This window comes from Corvus hawaiiensis, chromosome 8 (assembly GCF_020740725.1).
Source record: "Corvus hawaiiensis isolate bCorHaw1 chromosome 8, bCorHaw1.pri.cur, whole genome shotgun sequence".
Classification (NCBI taxonomy): domain Eukaryota; kingdom Metazoa; phylum Chordata; class Aves; order Passeriformes; family Corvidae; genus Corvus; species Corvus hawaiiensis.
In genome coordinates, this window is record NC_063220.1 from 38,167,108 (window position 1) to 38,190,296 (window position 23,189).

At 52.2% G+C, this 23,189-nt stretch overlaps 2 protein-coding genes across 3 annotated transcripts in view; both read left to right on the forward strand.

Moving 5' to 3' along the window:
• LOC125329781 (hydrocephalus-inducing protein homolog) overlaps positions 1–8,680 on the forward strand; it is a 71,526-nt gene extending 62,846 nt beyond the window's left edge. The window contains exons 58-66 of the mRNA XM_048312146.1: positions 163–355; positions 907–1,015; positions 1,607–1,861; positions 2,206–2,348; positions 2,690–2,911; positions 4,101–4,261; positions 4,784–4,887; positions 5,468–7,547; positions 8,371–8,680. Of these exons, the coding sequence (XP_048168103.1) occupies positions 163–355; positions 907–1,015; positions 1,607–1,861; positions 2,206–2,348; positions 2,690–2,911; positions 4,101–4,261; positions 4,784–4,887; positions 5,468–7,547; positions 8,371–8,533 (3,430 nt within the window). The 3' untranslated portion in view covers positions 8,534–8,680. The remainder of the gene's footprint in view (positions 1–162; positions 356–906; positions 1,016–1,606; positions 1,862–2,205; positions 2,349–2,689; positions 2,912–4,100; positions 4,262–4,783; positions 4,888–5,467; positions 7,548–8,370) is intronic.
• The window catches only part of LOC125329204 (microsomal triglyceride transfer protein-like), a 41,369-nt gene continuing 26,711 nt past the window's right edge, over positions 8,532–23,189 (forward strand). The window contains exon 1 of one of the 2 annotated variants that reach the window (XM_048310792.1): positions 8,532–9,551. In XM_048310792.1, the coding sequence (XP_048166749.1) occupies positions 9,548–9,551 (4 nt within the window). In that variant the 5' untranslated portion in view covers positions 8,532–9,547. Of the gene's footprint in view, positions 9,650–23,189 lie in introns of both variants that reach the window. The other variant, XM_048310793.1, reaches the window with a different exon arrangement.

A 23,189-nucleotide genomic window follows, 5' to 3' on the forward strand; every position in this document is an offset into this window, starting at 1 on the left:
TGAATGGCCCTGAGTAGACTGGGAAGGGGCTGGTGGGAGGCTGTGTTGTGGGGTACAGGAGCACCAGGCAGGGAAAACACTGTGGGTGGTCCTTGCTGCTTAGCTTGCCCAGTGAGAAATGGGTTAGTGCCAGCTGAAATTGTTTCTGTGCCTCTCCTGCAGCCCCGTGAAAATTCAACCCCAACACCTGACCTTCACCATCAGTGGGAAGGGGCATGAGCCACAGGTGACAGTCGTGTGCCCAAGTGCTCGCAGCCGGAGGGGAAATGCTGTGCTGCGCTTCAAGAGGCTCCAGCTGGGGGATTCAGAGATGCTGCCCCTGGTCTTCCGTAACAATGGCATCGTACCTGTCAAGGTGAGGACTTGCTCAAGGAATGGTCTGGTTTGGGACCCAGTGCTTGTGACATGGGGGTCCCAAAAAACATTGCAGACCTGGGAAGAGGTGTCAGAAATTCTTTTTAAGCAAGTGGCTGATGTCTGTTCTCCAAGAAGGGAAGTTCTTGGAAATTTTCTGTCCAGTCTTTCTTCTTTGAGTTGAACACAAGAAAGGTGGTGGAGTATTTTCCCGTCTCTCAGGTCCCCTTTTGTTCTCGGGGACGTGTGTGATTTCCCAGTTCCGTTGGATTGTATTTGATGCCGTTTAGTATGTTTTAAGTAAACTTAGTTGTGGTTTAATTACATTCTGCTCATTACTTTCTGTCCTCTTTAGTTCTGTGTCAGTTCTATCCAAATGCCTCTGAACACCCTTTTTTCCTGGCTAGTTTGACTTAACTTATGTGCTAAGTGCTGTTTGTAGTGGAGGGAGGTGCTGGGTTCCCATGGTGGAGCAGCAGCACTGCAGTGCCAGTCCACATGCCATCCTGTACTCACACCAGCGTCATTGTGCTCTGTGTTCCCTTTTCTCAGTTTATGGTACATCTGGAGGATGAGCAGGGAGCGTTCTTTATGAAAGCCAGGAAAGCCACATTCAAGAGATTGCACACTGAAGATGTGGAAGAGGACTCCATTGAGAACGGTAAATTCATTAACCATGAAGTGTGATCATGTAGAGGGAAAACGTGTGCTCTGCTCTTGGCTTGTCTAAGCAGCAGCCAGATGTTAGACCCAGTTTCTTTCCTTGGGCTCTCTGTCCCCAAGCTTTTCTTGAGGACCCTTTGCAAGGTTTCCTCCTAGCAAGTTGTAGGAAGTTCTTCTGTTCTTCTAGACATGGTGGGTTGAGTTGTGGCACACTGTCACTACCTCAGTGGAACCTCTGAGGTCTTTGCCGCACGTGGGAAGGCACCAGCCTGAACGGGGGCAGCCCTTGAACACACAGCCAGACAGCTTCTGCCAAAAGCACTCTTTGGCTCAGCTTTCCATATGGCTGGAGCTGGCTGGAAGCAGATGGAATGAGGGCTGGGCATTAGCAGCTGAGGTTAAGCTGCTTAAGTGGTGATGTGTCTGGAGGTGGCAGTCTTGTGAACACAGGAAGAGGGTCTGGAACCACTGGAGGGAGAACGTGTGCTTAGAAGGCAGCTGGTTTCAACCTCTTATTCCTCATATACCCTATGGAAATATTTCCTCTGTACAGCTGTATGACTTAACTCTGATTTCCATTGCTGTGCAGTGAGCAAGCACCCAAAGAAGCCTTTCCTGCTTCTGCATCACGGGCAAGTGGCAGAGTTTGATGTCATTTTCAAACCCACCCTGGCTCAACATCTGGAAGGGAGGATTTGTGTGTCAGTGGTGAACATCTACTCTAACAAGACCCAAATAGAGCTGGTGGGTGAAGGCCACGAGGATGAATTCACCCTCGATGGACTAGAGGAAGACACACAGGAGAGGAACGCTGAGAGCAGTGTGAAGAGAGACATCATTGATGGTAAGAGAGGAGAGGCTGCCAAGCTGGAGCAAGGAAGAGGAAAATGTCTCATCATGTGTGTTCTCTCTCTAGCCAGGCCTGGCTGTCACCCACTGGACTTGGTGGCCTGTGGGTGTGGCAGCTGTGCGTGCAGAGCAATGTGTGCTGTGCTGCATGTCGCTAACTTAGGGATGTGTCAGGGTGTTTCCCTGAAAGTGGTGGGATGGGGAACTGTCTGGGGAGCTCTGTCCCAGAGGGAGGAAGGCTTGGAGCAAGGAAGCATTGGACACACAGGTGTCTGTGCACGTGAGGGGAGTGGGTGGACCTCATTGCATGCTGAGATCCCTTGCTCTCCTCCTTAACAGCTGTCAGAGTGAATCACATCCAGTTTGGGGACTGTCATGTTGGGAAGCACTACTGCAGGACCTTCACCATCACCAACCACACCCATACGAAGGTCATGCGCTTTGAGTGGGAGGCAGATGCCCCATTCCGGTTCTCCCCAAAGGTGAGTGTGGACTGCTCCGCCTTTCCCCATTGCTCAAGCCCTGCCCTGGTGTACCCAGGAGCTGGCAGGGAGTCCTCACGTACCAGTGATAGCCCATTCCAGTGCCACATAGGAGATGTAGTCCCTGGCTTGGCTGGGCCAAGGCTGCCAGCCTTGCAGAAAATGCTCCATGTTATGGGAGGTGGCACCTTCTGTTCATACTTTTGTCTATCAAACTTCACATAAATCCACGCTGAGGTGCAGATTCCTGGCACCGCTGCTCACCACATCCGTACCTTTTGCTGTCAGTACTGGTCTTGGCAGTGCTCCCAGTTTGGTCTTGACTCCCTGATTCTCCCTAGGTGGGACACCTCCCTCCTGGCTGTGCCAAGAGCATCACAGTGACCTTGAAATCAGATATCCCAGCCACCTTCAGGAGGCATCTTGTGAAATGTAAGGTGGCCGAGATCAACTTTGAGCTGCCACAAACGAAGGTTGAGGACTGGGATGACGGAATGCGTGTTGTCACGTGGAAGGATACCACCAGGAAACTCCCGGGAGCCAGGTGGCCTATAAAAGAGAGGGTAAGAAGCAAAACAGCAAAAAATCCAGCAAAAAAAGCCAACCCAGCTTTTACAAAAAGAGCCACCATAACACCACCACTGCTGGCTGAGCAGCTCCTGCTTCCTCTGGACACTGGACAGCCGTGAGGTTCACCAGCAGTGCATTCTAGGGGAGAGGTGGATGCACAGTGACCAGATACACTCACACAAGAGGGGGAAGCCTTTTGACAAGAGACTTTTAGCCACACACAAACTATCAGTCTGTGCCACAAGCACAAGTGTTGCAGCCCGTGTTGAATGGGAGACAATGTTTTATGATTCTATCCCATTTTATGGTGTTAGCAATCTCTTCATCCGATTCGGTGCCTTTTCACCAATAAGGAGTTAAGTCTGCTGCACTCTGTCTGTTCTTTTGAAGTGGAGAGAAGTACAAACACTCTTCTGCATGTGCTGGTGAACTCCACATTCTGTCTGCATGGATACCAGAGATTTTAGTTGTGATCTCTGTATTGTGTGGGATATCTCATCATGGAGTAGCCCAGGCACTATATGACAGTATGGAGGAGTCTGGAAAAGGATCATCTCCAGAAACTCTTGCTTTTACTGTCATCATTGCCAAACACACTCATCTTGGGTGAAGGTTCTTTCCGAGTTTCTGGACCATTCTAAGGCCTCTAAACCATCCTCTTTTCTATCAGACCATCTGCAGTTGGAGACTTTCCTGGTGAGATCTTTCACATCCCAAAATGCCCATCCCCAGGTCCCAGCAGTGTGGCTGCTGCTCCACACGACATCTGGAGAGCACTTGCTCCTAAGACAAGAAGAAAAAGGTGCTTTCTAGAACTCTTCAGTCTTTGGGTTCTCCATCCACAGAGCTCCAGCAGGGGAACTTAACCCTAATTTTGAGACCTGCTGGATTTATAGGGAACCAAGAAAAAAGTCAGTTCCTCTACAAAGTTGAAGTACAGGGACTGGAACGCAGCTATAGCCTTCATGGGTATATTAACAGCTGTGGTGGAGACTGCTTTGATCAGTGGGTAGAAACAAATACTGTAGCAGAACAGCCCCCATTTGGTCATCTTTCCAGGGAAGTAAAAGTGAATGGTCCTTTCTAGTCCCTCTATGAGGCTGATCTTGGAGGCCAAAAGATTCCCTTCTCAGCCTGGGTTTCTGGGCTCTGCTCAGTGATTCTTCCCTCCTCTGTTCCCAGGTGCTCGAGACAGTCCCAGAACCAGCTCACACTGTGGTGAAGGAGAGCAGCCATGAGGCCGAGGTGTATCTCAGTGCCCTTGTTGCCTACGCCAAATTTGAACTGAGCACAGCCGTGGTTCGGTTCAACGATACCTTCCCCTTCCAGACAAGGACAGCCACGTGAGTGCTGGAGGCCAGGCAGGGCCCTGCGAACAGGAACTGCCTTTGCCCAGGGCTGGCTGACCCCGTGCCTGCTTCCCAAAACTCTACCCCAGCCAAAATCAGCACAGGCCCCTTTCCATGTACACAAAACCAAGCAGGAGATGGTGGTCAGGAGAGGTTCAATGCTGCCATGCCTTTCTGCTGAGAACAGCCATGGGTTTGCTTTCACTGCATGTCCCCTGTCCTCATCTGCTCAAGAATAAGTTTGCAGTCAAACCAAGACCTAAAGTCCAGAGTAAGCCCCTTAGCTTCGACATCCTGGGCACCATGTTGGCCCTTTCCTCTTAAACTTCCAGACTTTGAAATACTTTTTTGGGCCACCCAGGACAGCAGTCTGAGCATGGCAGGATTTTTTTTGCCTGGGGAAGAAGATGCTCCTCAGCAGAAAGTGGTACCAGGAGTCCATCAGACAATGTTGCTGTGCCATTTGCTTTATATTTATTGGATGTTTTCTTTTTATTTCTCCTCCTTGCTTTTCAGTTTCACGATGCACAACACAGGAAAGGTAGCCCTGGAATACTCCTGGGAGAAAGTCAGAGATAGTGAAGAAGAAGTGATGAAGCCATACTCAAAGACTCTGATGGGTAAGGGCATTTCACTTGGTAGCTGAGGGCCTGGGGAGAAGACCCTGCCACTTCACCCCAAAACATGAATTGCTTTTTCACCCTTGTCCACATGTCCGCTTTCATCAGCATCCTCCCAGCTGCAGCTGGAGAGTTTTCTCCTTGCCCCCCGCTGCCTTTCAGCCCTTCTGTTCTTGCTCTGCCACTTCTGCTCTGCAAAGGAGCGGAGCTGGGCTCTGGGGAGAGCCATGTGCTGGGTCAGGACTGGGAAGGGGGACATCAGGTCATCTCTTTGGGAAGTCTGAGACTGGGAAAAACAATGGTGTAACGAGTGAGCTGCCCTGCAGCCACTGTCTATGTGCAGTTCCCCACCCCAGGGCAAGTGCAAAGTCACTGTCTAAAACCAACCCTCCTGTTTTGGCACGGGAATGTGTGCTGCAGGCAGAGACCCTGCTCCCAGATGCTCTATTTCCTGCTGAAGGTACTTGTCCAGAAATGCTCCCAGTGCATCCCAGCTCTCTTCCACCCACGTGCAGCAGGAGGCAGAGTTGCTGGGAGCATAGGATTTTGTATTTGAAAGGTGTCCTCTTCCTCTCTGCAGGCAAGTTCCTCTCCTCTGATACTGTGAGGCATCGCGGAAAACTGCTGCGTCATTTCTGGAGGCAGCAGGAGCATCCTTTTGAGATGCAGCCCTCTGCGTTGCGGGAGCAACAGTGGCTTGCCAAGCTGCGTGCCGAGCCGCCGCAGCTGGATTCCGAGGAGGAATATTCCGAGGAGAAGGAGCAGGATTTCCTGGAGCAGCTGCAGCAGTATTGCGAGCAGCTGCAGCTGGATTTCGAGGAGGAGGAGGAGGATTCTGAGGAGAAGGAGCAGGATTTCCAAGAGCAGCTGCAGCAGGATTCTGAGCAGCTGTTGGAGGATTTGCAGGAGCAGCAGCAGCAAGATTCCGAGCAGCTGTTGGAGGATTTCCAGGAGCAGCAGCAGGATTCCGAGCAGCTGCTGGAGGATTTCCAGGAGCAGCAGCAGGATACCGAGCAGCTGCTGGAGGATTTCCAGGAGCAGCAGCAGGATTCTGAGCAGCTGCTGGAGGCTCTCCATAAGAAGATCCAGGAGAATTTCAAGAAGATGCGGCAGAATGAAGAGAAGTGGCAGCAGACTCTCCTGGAGCTGCGGCAGGATTGCGAGGAGCCGCCATTCCAGCGCGTGGAGTGGAACGTGGATGCCATGGACCGGGTGATAGAGATGTATGAGGCAATGCGGCTATACTATAGGGAGCACCGGGAATCTCTTGCAGAGCAGCAGCTTTATTTCGATGAGCAGTGGCTGGATAGGTGCCTGAGCGAGTACGAGGAATTGTACCCGGAGCGGCATAAGCCGCCGGATTTCCATACGGAGATGCAGCGGATGTTTCAGAAGCACTATGAGAATCTAGAGAAGCAGGAGCAGTATTTTGGTGAGAAGATAATGCAGCAGTTTGAGGCGTACCGTATTTACAAGAAGCGGCAGCACGAGATCGCACAGGCACAGCAGGAGGCCGAGTACCAGCGGCACCAGCGGTACCAGCAGGAGCTGAACTATTTCAAGCATCTGCTGGAGAAGGGTGAATTCAAGAAGCTTGTGGAATACATTAATCAACAGCCAGAGGACTCAAAGAAGTGGCAGCAGGAGATCACGCAGGCACAGCAGGAGGCTGAGTACCAGCGGCACCAGCGGTACCAGCAGGACCTGAACCATTTCAAGCAGCTGCTGGAGCAGGGTGAATTCAAGAAGCTTGTGGACTACATTAATCAACAGCCACAGGACTCGGAGCCGCAGCAGCATTCTGAGGAGAAGCAGCTGGATTCGAAGAAAAAGCGTTCCAAGAAGCGGCACCACTCCAAGGAACAGCACCCTTCTCAGCAGCAGCAGCCTTCCGAGGAGCAGAAGCATTCCGAGAAGCGGCCTGGCTCCAAGGAACGGCACCCTTCTCAGCAGCAGCAGCCTTCCGAGGAGCAGAAGCATTCCAAGAAGCGGCCTGGCTCCAAGGAACGGCACCCTTCTCAGCAGCAGCAGCAGCCTTCCGAGGAGCAGAAGCATTCCAAGAAGCGGCCTGGCTCCAAGGAACGGCACCCTTCTCAGCAGCAGCAGCAGCCTTCTGAGGAGCAGAAGCATTCCAAGAAGCGGCCTGGCTCCAAGGAACGGCACCCTTCTCAGCAGCAGCAGCAGCCTTCCAAGGAGCAGAAGCATTCCAAGAAGCGGCCTGGCTCCAAGGAACGGCACCCTTCTCAGCAGCAGCAGCAGCCTTCCGAGGAGCAGAAGCATTCCAAGAAGCGGCCTGGCTCCAAGGAACGGCACCCTTCTCAGCAGCAGCAGCAGCCTTCCGAGGAGCAGAAGCATTCCAAGAAGCGGCCTGGCTCCAAGGAACGGCACCCTTCTCAGCAGCAGCAGCAGCCTTCCAAGCAGCAGGAGCAGCCTTCCGAGCAGCAGCAGTCCAAGCAGCAGAAGAAGCTACACTTGTCGAGGCAAAAGCACCTCTCTCTGCAGCGTGTTAGTTCCTCCCTGGAAATCTTCCCAGATCTCGTCCATGACCTGTTCTCCATCAACCCCTACCAGGGCACCATCGCTCCTGGCCAGAAGCAGACCTTTCACGTGCTGTTCTCCCCGGAGTGCGCAGGGAAATTTGAGACCACCCTGTTGTGCAGGTGGGAAATGTCTGGGCACTTGCCAACTCATGCTACTGATGGGTATCACTGAATCACAGGGTGGGACAGGTTGGAAGGGACCACAGTAGGTCATCTGGTCCTGCTTCCCTGCTCAAGTGGGGTCATCCCAGAGCACATGGCACACGGTTGTGTCCAGAGGGCTCTGGAATAATTCCAGTGAGGAATACTCCACACCCTCACTGGGCAACCTGTCACCCACACAGGAAAGAGGTTCTTCTTCGGGTTCAGGTGGAACTTCTGTTCAGGTTCTGCCCATTGCCTCTTGTCCTGTTGCTGGGCGCCACCAAGCACAGCCTGGTTCATCCCCCTAACACCCCCCCTTCAGTCCCTCTGACTGGGATGGGAGGGTGGGCCTGGAGACAAGCAGCCCCAGGGAGGCAGCAGAAACACCTACATACAGGAGCACAGAAAGATCATCATCTGGCCTTGGTAAAAGCAAGTAGGGAGACACTGGGAAAAGACACTGTATGGAACATTAAGCTCCTGGAGGGTTGCAAAATCTGGAATGAGAGGTCCAGAATGGCTGTCAAGGAACCAGCCAGTCCCTAGCTCTGCTTCCTTTTGGGACAAGCAAGGCCTGCTTCTCTACACAGAACACGGTGTGCTGCAGTTGGTCCCCAGGCACTTAACTGGTCATATTCCTGCCCTTCCACTTCTGCAGCCTCCCCGCAGTGAGTGCAGTTGTTTACTTTGCTGCTCACTGCTTGCACAGAGAGAGGATGCAACACTGTGTGCTCTGCAAGGAGACAGAAAAGCAGCTGGCTGGAAATGGTGTGGCTAATACCAGTCCCTTTCTTCCTAGGATTCCTAACCTGAAGCCGACTCAGAAGAAAGCACGGGTGATTCTGAAAGGCAGAGCCCAGGAGCGGAAGAGTCCTGATGAACCAAAACTCTCTGCATTACAGCAGACAGAGAAGGGCCAAGGACTCAAGAAGCACGTGCACTGGAAACCAACGCCTGAGTGACAGCATTTGTGTCAGCTGGAGCATCCGGAAGGAGCCAGCAACATCATGTTTTCTGCTGCTGATGGTCTCCCACCCTTCACCAGAGACCTCTGCAGCTACCCTTCCAAGCTCCAGTGAACAAACTTGTTACCTTTTTGACTACCTCAATTAATTCATTACGTCTTCATTATATTGCTAATAAATTGTTAAGGCATCAAATTAACTGTCAGCTTGTCTTGGTTTGAAAGACAGGTGTCTGTAGGACCTCCCTGGAATGGAGAATGTGACTCCCTTCCCTCCAAATCATTATAACTTTGAAATTAAGGGGCTTTCAGGCAAAGATATGGAAAAAGGAATAACATTTCTTTACTAGTATGTGTAACAGTGCAAACAAACAACAACATGGGCAGCAACAACAACAAAGAGGAGCAGAACGCAGCAGCGGCCTCTCCTGGCTGCAGGCCCTTTCCTCCTCTGCAGGGGGCGCTGTGGCGCCAGCTCGGCCATCTTTCTCCTCATGGACAATGGCGGACACGCCAGTGGAAGGGATGGAAAAGGGGCCTGCTTTACAACTCACCGGGCAGCCAGTCCCGGTGCCCCTGCGAAGAGCGAAATCAGCTGTAGCAGCAACCTTGGAAGCAGCAAGCTGGAACAGCAGGGACAAGCAAAATCCCGGAGCAGTAAACAAGATACATCAGAAACTCCACAGAAGTGCTACAGCAGTACCTGGAACCGTGGGGCATTCCGGCAGGCAGGGACTGCAGGGCCACAGAGTAGCAAAAAATGCCAGAGCAATAGCAGAGGCATGGCGGGGCTGGGCAGCAGCAGCGCAGCTCCTGAACATGGCTGGGAGAGGCTCCCCTGGAGGGGAGAAGGGTCCTGGATCCCGGGTTTTCCCCTGAGGCATCTGAGCAGATGGTGAAATAACGCGACCGGGGGCTTGTCACCACGAGCCCCGGCGTGCCCTCGAGCAGAGGGACGCAGCGTTGGCCTCCACAGCGTCCTCGCTGGACGGCTCAGTGGAATCGGCGTGAGATGGGTCCGTGTGCTGGCTCCTCCTCAGAGGAAGCACGTCGGGCAGCCGATGATCAGGCTGGCGTTTGCCCGGAGGCAAAGAAGGCAAGAGGGGCTTCTGGTGTGAGTTCCAACAGGTTTATTTGCAGGAGGGACCAACAAAAGCCCCAAGGAGACGCGGGCTAGCCCCTGTATGGGGGGGTAGAGTAAGGCGGGGAAAGAGAAAACAACCAGTGGGATACAAGCAGAGGGGAGGATACAATTTTTCAGAACAAATGGGGAAAACAGGGAGGCAGGAGTCATAACAGGGAACCAATTAATAACTAAAGAAGGGAGAACTTTCTGGAACAGGGGGAGGTAATTTAGGATTGGGAGCCACCCAGGGGGAGGTAACCTAGACCTCAGTGATCTCTTCTGGTGACCGACATTTGATGGTTTCAGCCCGAGAGCCGGCTGAGCCACCCCAACAGTGAAAGGGCGCCCCCTAGTGAGGTAGGGTGTTAGAAAGGCTCCAGTACAATGGCTGCTACCACAAGCAGAGCTGCACCAGTAGTCGGGGTACCAGGAGGAGTTGTGCTTCAGTGCCGATGCCCTCTGAGGCGGCCTTAACTCCGTCATAGGCAGCCAAGATTTCCTTCTCTGTTGGGGTGTAGTTGGCTTCAGACCTTCTGTAACTTTGGCTCCAGAATCCCAGTTGGCAGCCCCGAGTCTCACCAGGCACCTTCTGCCAGAGGCTCCAGGACAGACCACGGCTCCCAGCTGCAGAGTAGAGCACGTTCTTCACCTCTGGTCCTGTCAGGCTATGTCTCGGTTTTGAAAGACAGGTGTCTGCTAAGGAAGGCAGAGGCCCCCCTTGAAGTGGCAGATATAACCCCTTTTCCCTCCAAGTTATTATATTTTGAAATCAAGGGCCTTTAGGCAAAGATGTGGGAAATAGGAATAACAGTTCTTTACTCTATATATATATGTATATAACCAGTCAAACAAAACAACAACAACTATGGCAGTAACAGCAATCACAAACCCAGTGCCAGCCTTCTCGGCTGTCGGGCCCTTTCCCCTCGGGTGCAGTTCCGCTCGCAGCCGGCAGGGGCGCTGGCGGCTCCCGGTGAGCAGGGCAGGTGCGATGGTTCCCCCGCGGCTGCAGGGGGCGCTCCGGAGCGAGCTCGGGAAACCCGCGGCTCTGGTGCCCTGGGATCCCGGGAAGGATGGAACAAAGGCTTCACAAACCGCTGGGCAGCCGATCCCGGACTCTCAGGAACAGCAGGCTGAAACGGCAGGGACGAACGCAAATCCCGGGTGGCAGGCGAGATGTATCCAGATGGGAAAAAACCACGGAGGCCCAGGCAGGCAGGGCGAGCAGGGCTACAGCGTAGCGAAAGCTCGAAGCAGCAGCGGGGCAGGGCAGCCACAGCCCGGTCTCCAGCAGGGCAGGGAAAGCGGCTTTTGGGGTCCCGGCGTTGTTTCCAGCAGGAAGAAAGAACGGCCAAAAAGAAAGCAGCAGCAGCTCCTTTCTCTGCAGCTTCTCTCTCCGGACGCTCAGAGCGAACTGTCCCCACACCCAGGTGTAGACAAAAGAGTAGCCAGGCCCGCCCCACTCCCCTTTTTGTCTTTCTTAAGTACAGCTATTTGTCCCCTAGCAACATGCATATGGGAGAAAATTCCTTTAACAGGAAAACCGAAGACTAAACTAAAACCCCAACATTATCCACCCCGAATTTTTTCCCATACTAACATGTTACAACCATATAAATCTATGCATTACCCAAATTATATACAAATATACATGCTGATATTGATACAAGTACAGAGCCATGGGTAGTTCACCCTAAAACAAGGTCCTCTTGAGGTAAGCATCGGGTCTCTCCATCCTTTTGCATCACCCACCAGGTGCAACCTGGTCCCTGAGCAAAAACAACCCCACGGATGGGTTTGTCTTTGCTCAAGGCAGACTTTACCCAAACAGTTTTTCCAAGCATACCTCTCATGTGCACCACTGGAACCTTATCTCCATCTGTTGTTTGTAGGGGTTCGGATTGGGCAGGGCCTGCTCGGCTGGTGGAACCTCGAGTGTTAACTAACCAGGTGGCTCTTGCTAAATGCATCTCCCAGTTTTTGAAAGTCCCCCCACCCAGTGCCTTCAAGGTGGTTTTAAGCAGTCCATTGCACCGCTCAACCTTCCCAGCTGCTGGTGCATGGTAAGGGATGTGGTACACCCACTCAATGCCATGTTCTCTAGCCCAGGTGTTTATAAGGCTGTTCTTGAAATGAGTCCTATTGTCAGACTCGATTCTCTCAGGGGTGCCATGCCTCCAAAGGACTTGCTTTTCCAGGCCCAGGATGGTGTTCCGGGCAGTAGCGTGAGGCACAGGATAGGTCTCCAGCCACCCAGTGGTGGCTTCTACCATTGTGAGCACATAGCGCTTGCCTTGGCAGGTTTGAGGCAGTGTGATGTAATCAATCTGCCAGGCCTCCCCATACTTGTATTTGGACCATCGCCCACCATACCACAGAGGCTTCACCCTCTTGGCCTGCTTGATCGCAGCGCATGTCTCACAGTCATGGATAACCTGGGAGATACTGTCCATGGTTAGATCCACCCCTCGGTCTCGTGCCCACTTATAGGTGGCATCTCTGCCCTGATGGCCTGAGGCATCATGGGCCCATCGAGCTAGGAACAGTTCTCCTTTATGTTGCCAATCCAAGTCTATCTGGGACACCTCTATTTTCGCAGCCTGATCTACCTGTTTGTTGTTACGATGTTCTTCATTAGCCCGGCTCTTGGGGATGTGAGCATCTACATGACGGACCTTCACGGATAGCTTCTCTACCCGAGTGGCAATGTCTTTCCACTCTTCAGCAGCCCAGATTGGTTTTCCTCTGCGCTGCCAGTTTGCCTTCTTCCACCTTTCCAGCCAACCCCACAGAGCATTGGCTACCATCCATGAATCAGTGTAGAGGTAGAGCTTTGGCCACTTCTCTCTTTCAGCTATGTCCAGAGCTAATTGGACAGCTTTGAGCTCAGCAAATTGGCTCGATCCACCTTCTCCTTCAGTGGCCTGTGCAACTTGTCGTGTGGGGCTCCATACAGCGGCTTTCCATTTCCGGCTAGCGCCTACAATTCGGCAGGAACCATCAGTGAAGAGGGCGTATTGTCTTTCGCTCTCTGGTAGCTCGTTATATGGTGGGGCTTCTTCGGCACGTGTCACCTGCTCCTCTTCTTCTTCAGAAGATAACCCAAAAGTCTCACCTTCTGGCCAGTTTGTAATTATTTCCAAGATCCCAGGGCGACTTGGGTTTCCAATTCGGGCGCGCTGCGTGATGAGGGCAATCCATTTGCTCCAAGTAGCGTCGGTGGCGTGATGCGTGGAGGGAACCTTTCCTTTGAACATCCACCCCAGCACCGGTAGTCGGGGTGCCAGGAGGAGTTGTGCCTCTGTGCCGATTACTTCTGAGGCAGCCTGGACTCCTTCATAAGCTGCCAGGATTTCCTTCTCTGTGGGAGTGTAGTTGGCTTCAGATCCTCTGTAGCTTCGGCTCCAGAATCCCAGTGGTCGGCCCCGAGTCTCACCAGGCACCTTCTGCCAGAGGCTCCAGGACAGACCATTGTTCCCGGCTGCAGAGTAGAGCACGTTCTTCACCTCTGGTCCTGTCCTGACTGGGCCAAGGGCTACGGCGTGAGCAATTTCCTGTTTGATCTGGGCGAAGGCTTGCTGCTGTTCAGGGCCCCAGTGGAAATCATTCTTCTTGCGGGTAACCAGGTAGAGAGGACTCACGATCTGGCTGTACTCGGGAATGTGCATCCTCCAGAAACCTATAGCACCTAGGAAAGCTTGTGTTTCCTTCTTGTTGGTCGGCGGAGACATTGCTGTGATCTTATTGATGACCTCAGTGGGAATCTGACGTCGTCCATCTTGCCACTTTACTCCCAGGAACTGGATCTCTCGGGCAGGTCCCTTGACCTTGCTCTTCTTGATGGCAAAACCAGCTTGCAGGAGAATTTGAATTATTCTCTCTCCTTTCTCAAACACTTCGGTTGCGGTGTTCCCCCACACAATGATGTCATCAATGTACTGCAGATGTTCTGGAGCCTCACTCTTTTCTAGTGCAGTCTGGATCAGTCCATGACAGATGGTGGGACTGTGCTTCCACCCCTGGGGCAGTCGGTTCCAGGTGTACTGCACGCCCCTCCAGGTGAAGGCAAACTGAGGCCTGCACTCTGCTGCCAGAGGAATGGAGAAGAATGCATTGGCAATGTCAATAGTGGCGTACCACTTTGCTGCTTTGGACTCCAGCTCGTACTGGAGCTCCAACATGTCTGGCACGGCAGCGCTCAACGGTGGAGTCACTTCATTCAGGGCACGATAGTCCACAGTCAATCTCCATTCCCCGTCAGACTTGCGCACAGGCCAGATGGGGCTGTTGAAGGGTGAGTGGGTCTTGTTGACCACCCCTTGACTCTCCAGCTCGCGGATCATCTTGTGGATGGGGATCACAGCATCTCGATTTGTCCGATACTGCCGGCGGTGCACTGTCGAGGTGGCAATTGGCACTCGTTGCTCTTCCACTTTCAGGAGCCCAACTGCAGAAGGATTCTCAGATAGTCCAGGCAGGGTGTTCAATTGCCTAATGCCCTCTGCCTCCACAGCAGCAATCCCAAATGCCCACCTGAGTCCTTTTGGGTCTTTGTAGTAGCCATTCCGGAGGAAGTCTATGCCCAGAATACACGGGGCCTCTGGGCCGGTCACAATCGGATGCTTTTGCCACTCCTTCCCAGTCAGGCTCACCTCAGCTTCCAAAAGGGTCAACTGCTGTGATCCCCCGGTCACCCCAGCGATGGATACAGGTTCTGCCCCCACATGTCCCGATGGCATTAAAGTACACTGTGCCCCAGTATCAACCAATGCATCATATTTTTGTGGCTCTGATGTGCCAGGCCATCGGATCCACACCGTCCAGAAAACTCGGTTCTCCCGTGCCTCTTCCTGGCTAGAGGCAGGGCCCCTCTAGCCCTGGTTATCATTCTTTCCCTGGGCGTACATGCTCGAGGTACCTTCAAGGGGATCCGACATATCATCCTCCCTTCTGTAATACCTGGCAGCTCGGTCACGGGAGGCTGAGGCTACCTTCACCTTAGCGGAACCCCCTCGGTTAGTGCCTCCCTCCTTGAGTTCACGCACCCGCGCTGCCAGGGCAGAGGTGGGTTTCCCATCCCACCTTCTCATGTCTTCCCCATGCTCACACAGGAAAAACCACAGCTCAGCTCGTGGGGTGTACCCTCTCTCTCTAGCAGGGGGACGACGGGCTCTGACTTGGGGGCCTGTGACTCGCACTGGTGCCACACTGACCCTCCTCATCTCCTCCCTCATCTCCTCCCTCATCTCCTCCCTCATTTCCTTCCTCATCTCCTTCATGTCCTCTTTGAGGTCCTGGACCACAGCAGAGACATGAGCTTTCAGCGGGCCATTGATCATGCTGTCATAATGCCTGAGCCTGTTGGCAACAGAGCCCACTGTTTCTCGGGTATTGTCAGCATCAATCGTTGCAATGAAGGTGGTGTATTGTGATGGCCCTAGCCTTGCCAGGTTCCACATCATCTGTCCTGTGCACCTGACCTTATCGGGGTCATTATCATGCTGTCCATCCTTCCCAAAGAGTACCTCTAATATTGCCACCTCTCTTAGCTGTTGGATCCCTTGCTCGAGTGTCTTCCACTGCATTCTATGATGATACTCCTGCATTCTTTCTTTGTGAATGAACCTTTCTCTCACACTCATTAAGAGCCGCTCCCAGAGAGAGAGAGGCCCTGGCTCCCTCACAAATATCTGGTCCACACCTGGGTCCTGGGTCAACGATCCCAGATACCTTGCCTCACCACTATCCAGTTGCACACTTGTGCCCATAAGGTCCCAAACCCGAAGCAGCCAGGTGGTATAAGGCTCACGCCCCCTTCGCACAATGTCGTTTCGCATAGCACGGAGACTGTCGCACGACAGGGACTCAGTGATGACTTCTGGCTCTGGCTCTCCTGCTGGTTGTGAGGGCCCTGGTTGCCCATCATCATTAACTGGTCGTACTGATTTGGTCTTATACTTCCTCCTTTGCACAGGGGCGACTGCTGCTGGCTGTGGTTGTCCTTGTGGTTCAGCTGAAGCCTGGACGGTTGTAACATCCGTGGGTTCCACTGCTGCACCATCGGACTCACCCTCTTTGGGGCAGGGAGAGGGTTTTTCACTAGCTGAGGAGGTGTATTCCCTTAGCAATTGGCATATCTCCTGGCGCACCTGGCCCATCTCCTGGCACATCTCCTTGCGCACCTGGCCCATCTCCTGGCATATCTCCTGGCGCACCTGACCCATCTCCTGGCATATCCCCTGGCGCACCTGACCCATCTCTTGGCACATCTCCTGCATCCCTTTTGCCAGTACCCCCACCCAGTTTGGGTAGTCCATTTCTGAGGTGGACTGTTGGGCAGTATCAGTCTGTGGGGCGGGATCTCTAGTGTCTGGGGCTGTGGCAGGCTCTGGCTCTGGGGTAGGATCTCTAGTGTCTGGGGCCGTGTCAGGCTCTGGGGCAGGATCAGGCTCTGGGGTAGGAACTCTACTCTCTGGGGCCATGTCAGGTTCTGGGGCAGGATCTCTAGTCTCTGGGGCTGGTGTCCGGGTAGATATCCAAGCCAATCTCAACTTATCCTTGAATGCTAAATAGAGTAGGCCTATCAGCAGCAGATGGTTAGTATTCAGAGGGAATTTAAACCCTTCGAAAATTGATGGGGTGGGCCCAAAGAACTGGTTGAGGGGTTGGGAGAAAACTTCCCCTGGTGTCATTTCCTCACAGAAGGTACCATTGTTAACATAACCCCAAAAACATGTGCTCAGTGTGTGATAGCTGTTTATCCATGTGCCCACATTCCGGAGGAAGTTAAAAACCCATGAATTCCTCACCTTCTCGACCCATAACGCAAGCTGGATAACAGCAATGGTAGCCTTAGTCAGAGGACCCATACTCAAGTAAGGAGCTGCAAAGGGGAGGAATATAGCCACGGCTACATGCCACCCAAACCAGGGTAAACTAGACCACATAGTGCTGCCTAACAAGGTTCCAATATCCAGCACACAAAATAAAGTTATCGAGGAACTGTTATTCCTTTTTCACCTCTATCTCTTAATGCCCTCAGGCCCCACATTGGGCGCCAAGATCTGTCTCGGTTTTGAAAGACAGGTGTCTGCTAAGGAAGGCAGAGGCCCCCCTTGAAGTGGCAGATATAACCCCTTTTCCCTCCAAGTTATTATATTTTGAAATCAAGGGCCTTTAGGCAAAGATGTGGGAAATAGGAATAACAGTTCTTTACTCTATATATATATGTATATAACCAGTCAAACAAAACAACAACAACTATGGCAGTAACAGCAATCACAAACCCAGTGCCAGCCTTCTCGGCTGTCAGGCCCTTTCCCCTCGGGTGCAGTTCCGCTCGCAGCCGGCAGGGGCGCTGGCGGCTCCCGGTGAGCAGGGCAGGTGCGATGGTTCCCCCGCGGCTGCAGGGGGCGCTCCGGAGCGAGCTCGGGAAACCCGCGGCTCTGGTGCCCTGGGATCCCGGGAAGGATGGAACAAAGGCTTCACAAACCCCTGGGCAGCCGATCCCGGGCTCTCAGGAACAGCAGGCTGGAATGGCAGGGACGAACGCAAATCCCGGGTGGCAGGCGAGATGTATCCAGATGGGAAAAACCACGGAGGCCCAGGCAGGCAGGGCGAGCAGGGCTACAGTGTAGCGAAAGCTCGAAGCAGCAGCGGGGCAGGGCAGCCACAGCCCGGTCTCCAGCAGGGCAGGGAAAGCGGCTTTTGGGGTCCCGGCGTTGTTTCCAGCAGGAAGAAAGAACGGCCAAAAAGAAAGCAGCAGCAGCTCCTTTCTCTGCAGCTTCTCTCTCCGGACGCTCAGAGCGAACTGTCCCCACACCCAGGTGTAGACAAAAGAGTAGCCAGGCCCGCCCCACTCCCCTTTTTGTCTTTCTTAAGTACAGCTATTTGTCCCCTAGCAACATGCATATGGGAGAAAATTCCTTTAACAGGAAAACCGAAGACTAAACTAAAACCCCAACAGGCTACCACATGAGCGATCTCCTGTTTGAACTGGGTGAAGGCTTGCTGCTGTTCAGGGCCCCAGTAGAAATGATTCGTCTTGCGGGTAACCAGGTAGAGAGGGCTCACGATCTGGCTTTAGTCAGGGATGTGCATTCTCCAAAAACCTATGGCACCTAGGAAAGCCTGCATTTCCTTTTTGCTGGTTGGTGGGGACATCGCAGTGATGTTATTGATGACCTCGGTGGGAATCTGACACCGTCAATCTTGCCACTTTACCCCCAAGAACTGGATCTCTCAGGCTTGAGACTTTGCTTGACTTTGTTCTTTTTGATGACAAAGCCAGCTTCCAGGAGAATCTGGATGATTTTCTCTCCCTTCTCAAATACCTCCATTGCCATGTTCCCCCACACAATGACGTCGTCGATGTACTGCAGATGTTCTGGAGCCTCACCCTTTTCCAATGCAGTCTGGATCAGTCCATGGCAGATGGTGGGACTGTGCTTCCACCCCTGGGGCAGTCGGTTCCAGGTGTACTGCACGCCCCTCCATGTGAAGGCAAACTGGGGCCTGCACTCTGCTGCCAGAGGAATGGAGAAAAAGGCATTAGCAATGTCAGTGGTGGCGTACCACTTTGCTGCTTTCGACTCCAGCTCGTACTGGAGCTCCAGCACGTCGGCACGGCAGCGCTCAGTGGTGGAGTTACTTCATTCAAGCCACAGTAGTCCACAGTCAATCTCCATTCCCTGTCAGACTTCTGCACAGGCCAGATGGGGCTGTTGAAAGGTGAGTGGGCCTTGCTGACCACGCCTTGGCTCTCCAGCTTGCAGATCATCTTGTGGATGGGGCTCACAGCATCTCAGTCCAATACTGCCAGCAGTGCACCATCCAGGTGGCAATTGGGACACATGCTCTTCCACCTTCAGGAGGCCAACTGCAGTAGGATTTTGTGATAGTCCAGGCAAGGTGTTCAATTGCCTAATGCCCTCTGCCTCTACAACAGTTATCCCAAACGCCCACCTGGGTCCTTTTGGGTCTTTGTAATAGCCGTTCCAGAGGAAGTCTATGCCCAGAATACACGGGGCCTCTGGGCCGGTCACAATAGGGCGTTTCTGCCACTCCTTCCCAATCCAGCTCACTTCAGCTTCCAACAGGGTCAACTGGAGTGATCCCCTGTCACCCCAGCAGTGGTGCCCAGAAACAAGTTCTGCCCCCACATGTCCCAATGGCATTAGGGTAGACTGCACACCAGCATTGACTAAGGCTTCATATTTTTGTGACTCTGATGTGCCAGGCCATCGGATCCACACTGTCCAAAAGACCTGATTCTCCTGTGCCTCTTCCTGGCTAGAGGCAGGGCCCCTCTAGCCCTGGTTAGCATTCTCTCCCTGGGCGTACATGCTAGAGGTTCCTGCAAGGGGATCTGATGTATCATCCTCTCTTCTGTAATATCTGGCAGCTTGGTCACGGGAGGCTGAAGCTACCTTCACTTTAGCATAATTCCCTCGGTTACTTTTTTCCTCCTTGAGGTCATGCACCTGTGCTGCCAGTACAGAAGTAGGTTTCCCATCCCACCTTCTCATGTTTTCCCCGTGGTCACACAGGAAGAACCACAGGTCAGCTTGTGGGGTGTACCCCCTCTCCTCTCGCTAGCTGGGGGATGTTGAGCTCTGACTTGGGGGCCTGTGACTTCCACTGGTGCCACACTGTTTGTCCTCACCTCCCCAGTCTGCTCTTTAAACTCCTCTTTGAGGTCCCTAACCCCAGCAGAGACATGAGCCTACATCAGGCCATTGACCAAACTCTCATAATTCCTGAGCCTGTTGGCGACGGAACCCACTGTCTCTCAGTTGTCCTTGGCATTAATCGTTGCAATGAAGGTGGTGTATTTGGGTGGCCCTATGTCAGAGACTGAAATACTATATTTTATGACTTAAACATTTTCTTAAAGGACTTTAAAAACTGTATTACAAAAGCTGCAAAAAAGACTACTGCACCCTGAATGGGGCCTTGAGTGAGGCCTTTCACCACTCGATGATGAAGATAAGATAAAGTAACAACTCAGGGCTGGGGACATTCAGAAAGCACAGGCTTAACACCTCCAAAGTGGAGAGACCACAGCCCCAGGGCTATCAGCTGCCAGGCTCGAACAAACCCTCCACCAAAGGGCGGGGGGTATCTTGGAAAAGCCTGTGGTCAGAAGCTTATCCACAGCAGAAGGGGGTGACATGGTCCATCACAGGGGTCCCCCTCAAAGGGGTCCCCAGACCCTGCAGCAGAGCACCAGAGATGATGCAACAGACCCTCAGTGTTGCAAGGGACAGTGTGTCAAGCCAGCCCCTGCAAGGGAGACACGTGGGCGTTCCCACCTCGCCCAAAGTATATATTAATCCATGGGATTCTGTACTCTTTGGCGTCTGGCGGAGTGTGGCAGCGTGGCGTGGCGTGGCGTGGCGTGGCCACGGCAGCGACGGGGGACCCTCATCACCAGCAGACCAGATGGAGGGGAGCAACGAGACATCGTTGGGACCCTCGGATGGGTGGTGATATGCTTCCATCCAACCCCTGTCACCTCTCCCTGTTCCTTCACCCCCCACGCACCCTTCTTTTTTCTATTTCTTTCTTTCTTTTCTCTTTCCTTCTCTTTGCCTCTCTACTATTAAATAAAATACATTCATTTTTTGGCAACAATATTTAATCTCATTTGGTTTTAATCTCATTTCTGGGGATATTTTGCACCTTCTAAGTTCTTTCCAGTTTATGCTCAGAGACTTAGCTTGCTTTGCTTTTCTGAGTTTAAACCGGATTATAACACCCTAGCTTTGCCAGGTTCCACAACATCTGCCCTGTGCACCTGACCTTGTCAGGGTCATTATCATGCTGTCCGTCCCTTCTAAAGAACACCTCTAATTCTGCCACTTCTCTCAGCTTTTGGATCCCTTCCTCAAGTGTCTTCCAGCACATTCTATGATGGTACTCCTGCATTCTCTGTTTGTGAACTGTCATCGGTTAGCATAGCTCCAGAAATTATTTTCTTGCAAAGAGGTGCTTACAGCTTCCTCTATGACCTGACAGAACCTATCAACTGGCTAGTTTGAATATTGACAATTTTTTAAACCACTTAAAAATTCTGACATGCCTCTGTGGTCCACATTTAAGAATGGATAAACTCTGGGAAAGCTCTCTCTTGCTTCCGGCCTTGGGACAGGTAACTGGGCTGGGCCCATATGGGGACCAGTGGGCCCGGGCTGGGCCCTGCTTGGCCCGAGCCGGGCTGGGACACAGCCATCCTGGAGCCGTGCGGCCCTCTTCCATCCACGGTCCCCCCCCCCAGCCCTGTTACGTGCAGACGGCGCAGCCTGGCTCTACACACCCCCTGCCCCCCTCCAGTGTGGCCAAAGGTTCAGCTGAAGCTGCCCTGCTGTCCGGCAAAGATGATGTGACCAACAGCGATAAACGAATTCCAGCTCCAAGTCCCGGGTGAGATTAAGCCAATTTAGTGCTGTAAGTTTCCTCCAGAACAGATGAAGCCTGCAGACATTAAGTAAAGAAGGAAGAGCTGAAACCCCGAGGGAGGAGAAAGAGGAGATACTTAGAAGCTGAAATTCTGTTGTAAAGCTATGGTGGTGATAGACTATGATATGTCAGAGTACCCGCTGTAATTTCATGAAAGCATGGGGGGTTGGAACGTTCAAACTGTACTTGTGAGCAAAAGTACTTATGCTGAAACAAGCAAATGCTGAAGCAGCTGTAATTTGATGAGAAGTTTGAACAGGGAGAGATGGAAGTGATGAGGATTCTTGCTCCAATCGGAAGGAGAACACCTCTGTTCCTAGACATGCTCCCAGATATAGTCCTAGAGATGAAGATGATGAGGACCCTTTTTGCTCCCAGGGAAGGGGGAGGGCCTCTCTTCCTAGAGATGAAAATGCTCCCAAGGTGAAGAGAACCTTTGTTTTTGAACAGCTCAACCTTAAAATGGCACCCCAGTAGCTCAAGACTGGACCCTCAAAAGCAGTTGTGGGGAAAGCCATAAGTCGGGGGAAGGGACTCTCACATGCGAGCAGAGAACCAACAGGGCGGCGGTCTCACTGTGATACTGAAGCCACGAGAGAACATCTTGTGGAGATGTCTCCATAGCATGAGCAAGAGAGATTCCTCTTCCTAAGTGAACTGAACAAGGTTATTATAGAAGTGGTAAACTCACTGAAAATCTCAAGGGTTGTTTTTTACGTTGTCAGTGGGAGAAGGGAGAAAGGTGGGGGGAGGAGAAGTGTTCTGAAGGTGCGGTCTGATTTTTTTTCCTTCTTGTAGGTCTGCTAATAAACTTCTTTATATTCTTTTAAGTTTTGTGCCTGCTTTGCTTTCTCTGAATTCTTATCTCACAGAAGGTAAATAAGTAAGTAATGAGTATTTTGGACCAAAACCACTACATGAACAAACCTCTCTCTTACACTCATTAAAAGCTGCTCCCAGAGAGAAAGGGGCCCTGGCTCCCTCACAAATACCTGATCCACACCCAGGTCCTGGGTCAAGGATACCAAATACCTTGCCTCGCCACTATCCAGTTGCACACCTGTACCCATAAGGCCCCAAACCCAAAGTAACCAGGTTGCATAAGGCTCGCACCCTCACTGCACAATGTCCTTTCACAGATTATGGAGACTGTCGCACGACAGGGACTTGGTGATGATTTCAGGCTCCGGCTCCCCTGCTGGTAGTGAGGGCCCTGGTTCCCCACCATGATGCCTTTTCCTGGTCTTAAAATCAAGAGTGAAACACTGTTAGAAGGGGAAAAGGGATTTTACCTTGGTATTTATTTTAAGGATCCTTAGGTGCACACGTCCAGGTCAAATGCATCGAAATGCACCCTGCAAAATGCCCACCACAAAAGATCGGGTATAACATTATAGGTTTTATTAATTAGCATAACTATCAAAAAATTCCCCAATGAGAGGCTCGAGTGAGCCCCCCTCGGAGGAACCTTCCCCCCAAGGAGCCTTCTCCTGGATGGTTCTATCTTAGTTTACAGAATGTGTTCTGGAGAGGACCTTGGGGTCTGGGGTACTCTGATCCCTAGCTCCAAAGCTTCTCAAATGTTTAGTCTCTCAGCTTGACAAACAAGTCCAAGAAGGTAGGCAAAAAGCACTAAGAATACAGAAGTTGTAAAAAGGTATAACAGGGCTATAAAAGAAAAGGCAAAAAAAATTCTCATGGCATCATTTCCCCCCTTTTAGAGACTAACAAAACTCTACCTTGTCTTGTCTCTGTACCTGCAGAATCAGTTTACACAACCGGCTGCTCCACAGGCTATTACCGCAGGCCTGGGCCCTAGGGTATATCACCGTGCCTCGCAGACGTAGAGAGGAGGAGGAGAGAAGATCCAGCAGGCAGGAATTGTGCAGCAAGATTGATTTATTTAATTATTTTACAAACTCTTTTATAGACTTTTTTCTTCATAGTCTAATTGGACAAAGGATCAGCCACCCCTTGGGGTGATTGGCTAAAATCCTAAAACATCCATTGTCAAAATATTTTTCTACTGTACCATAAACAAGACTTTTCAAGGTTGCAGGTGGTGCGG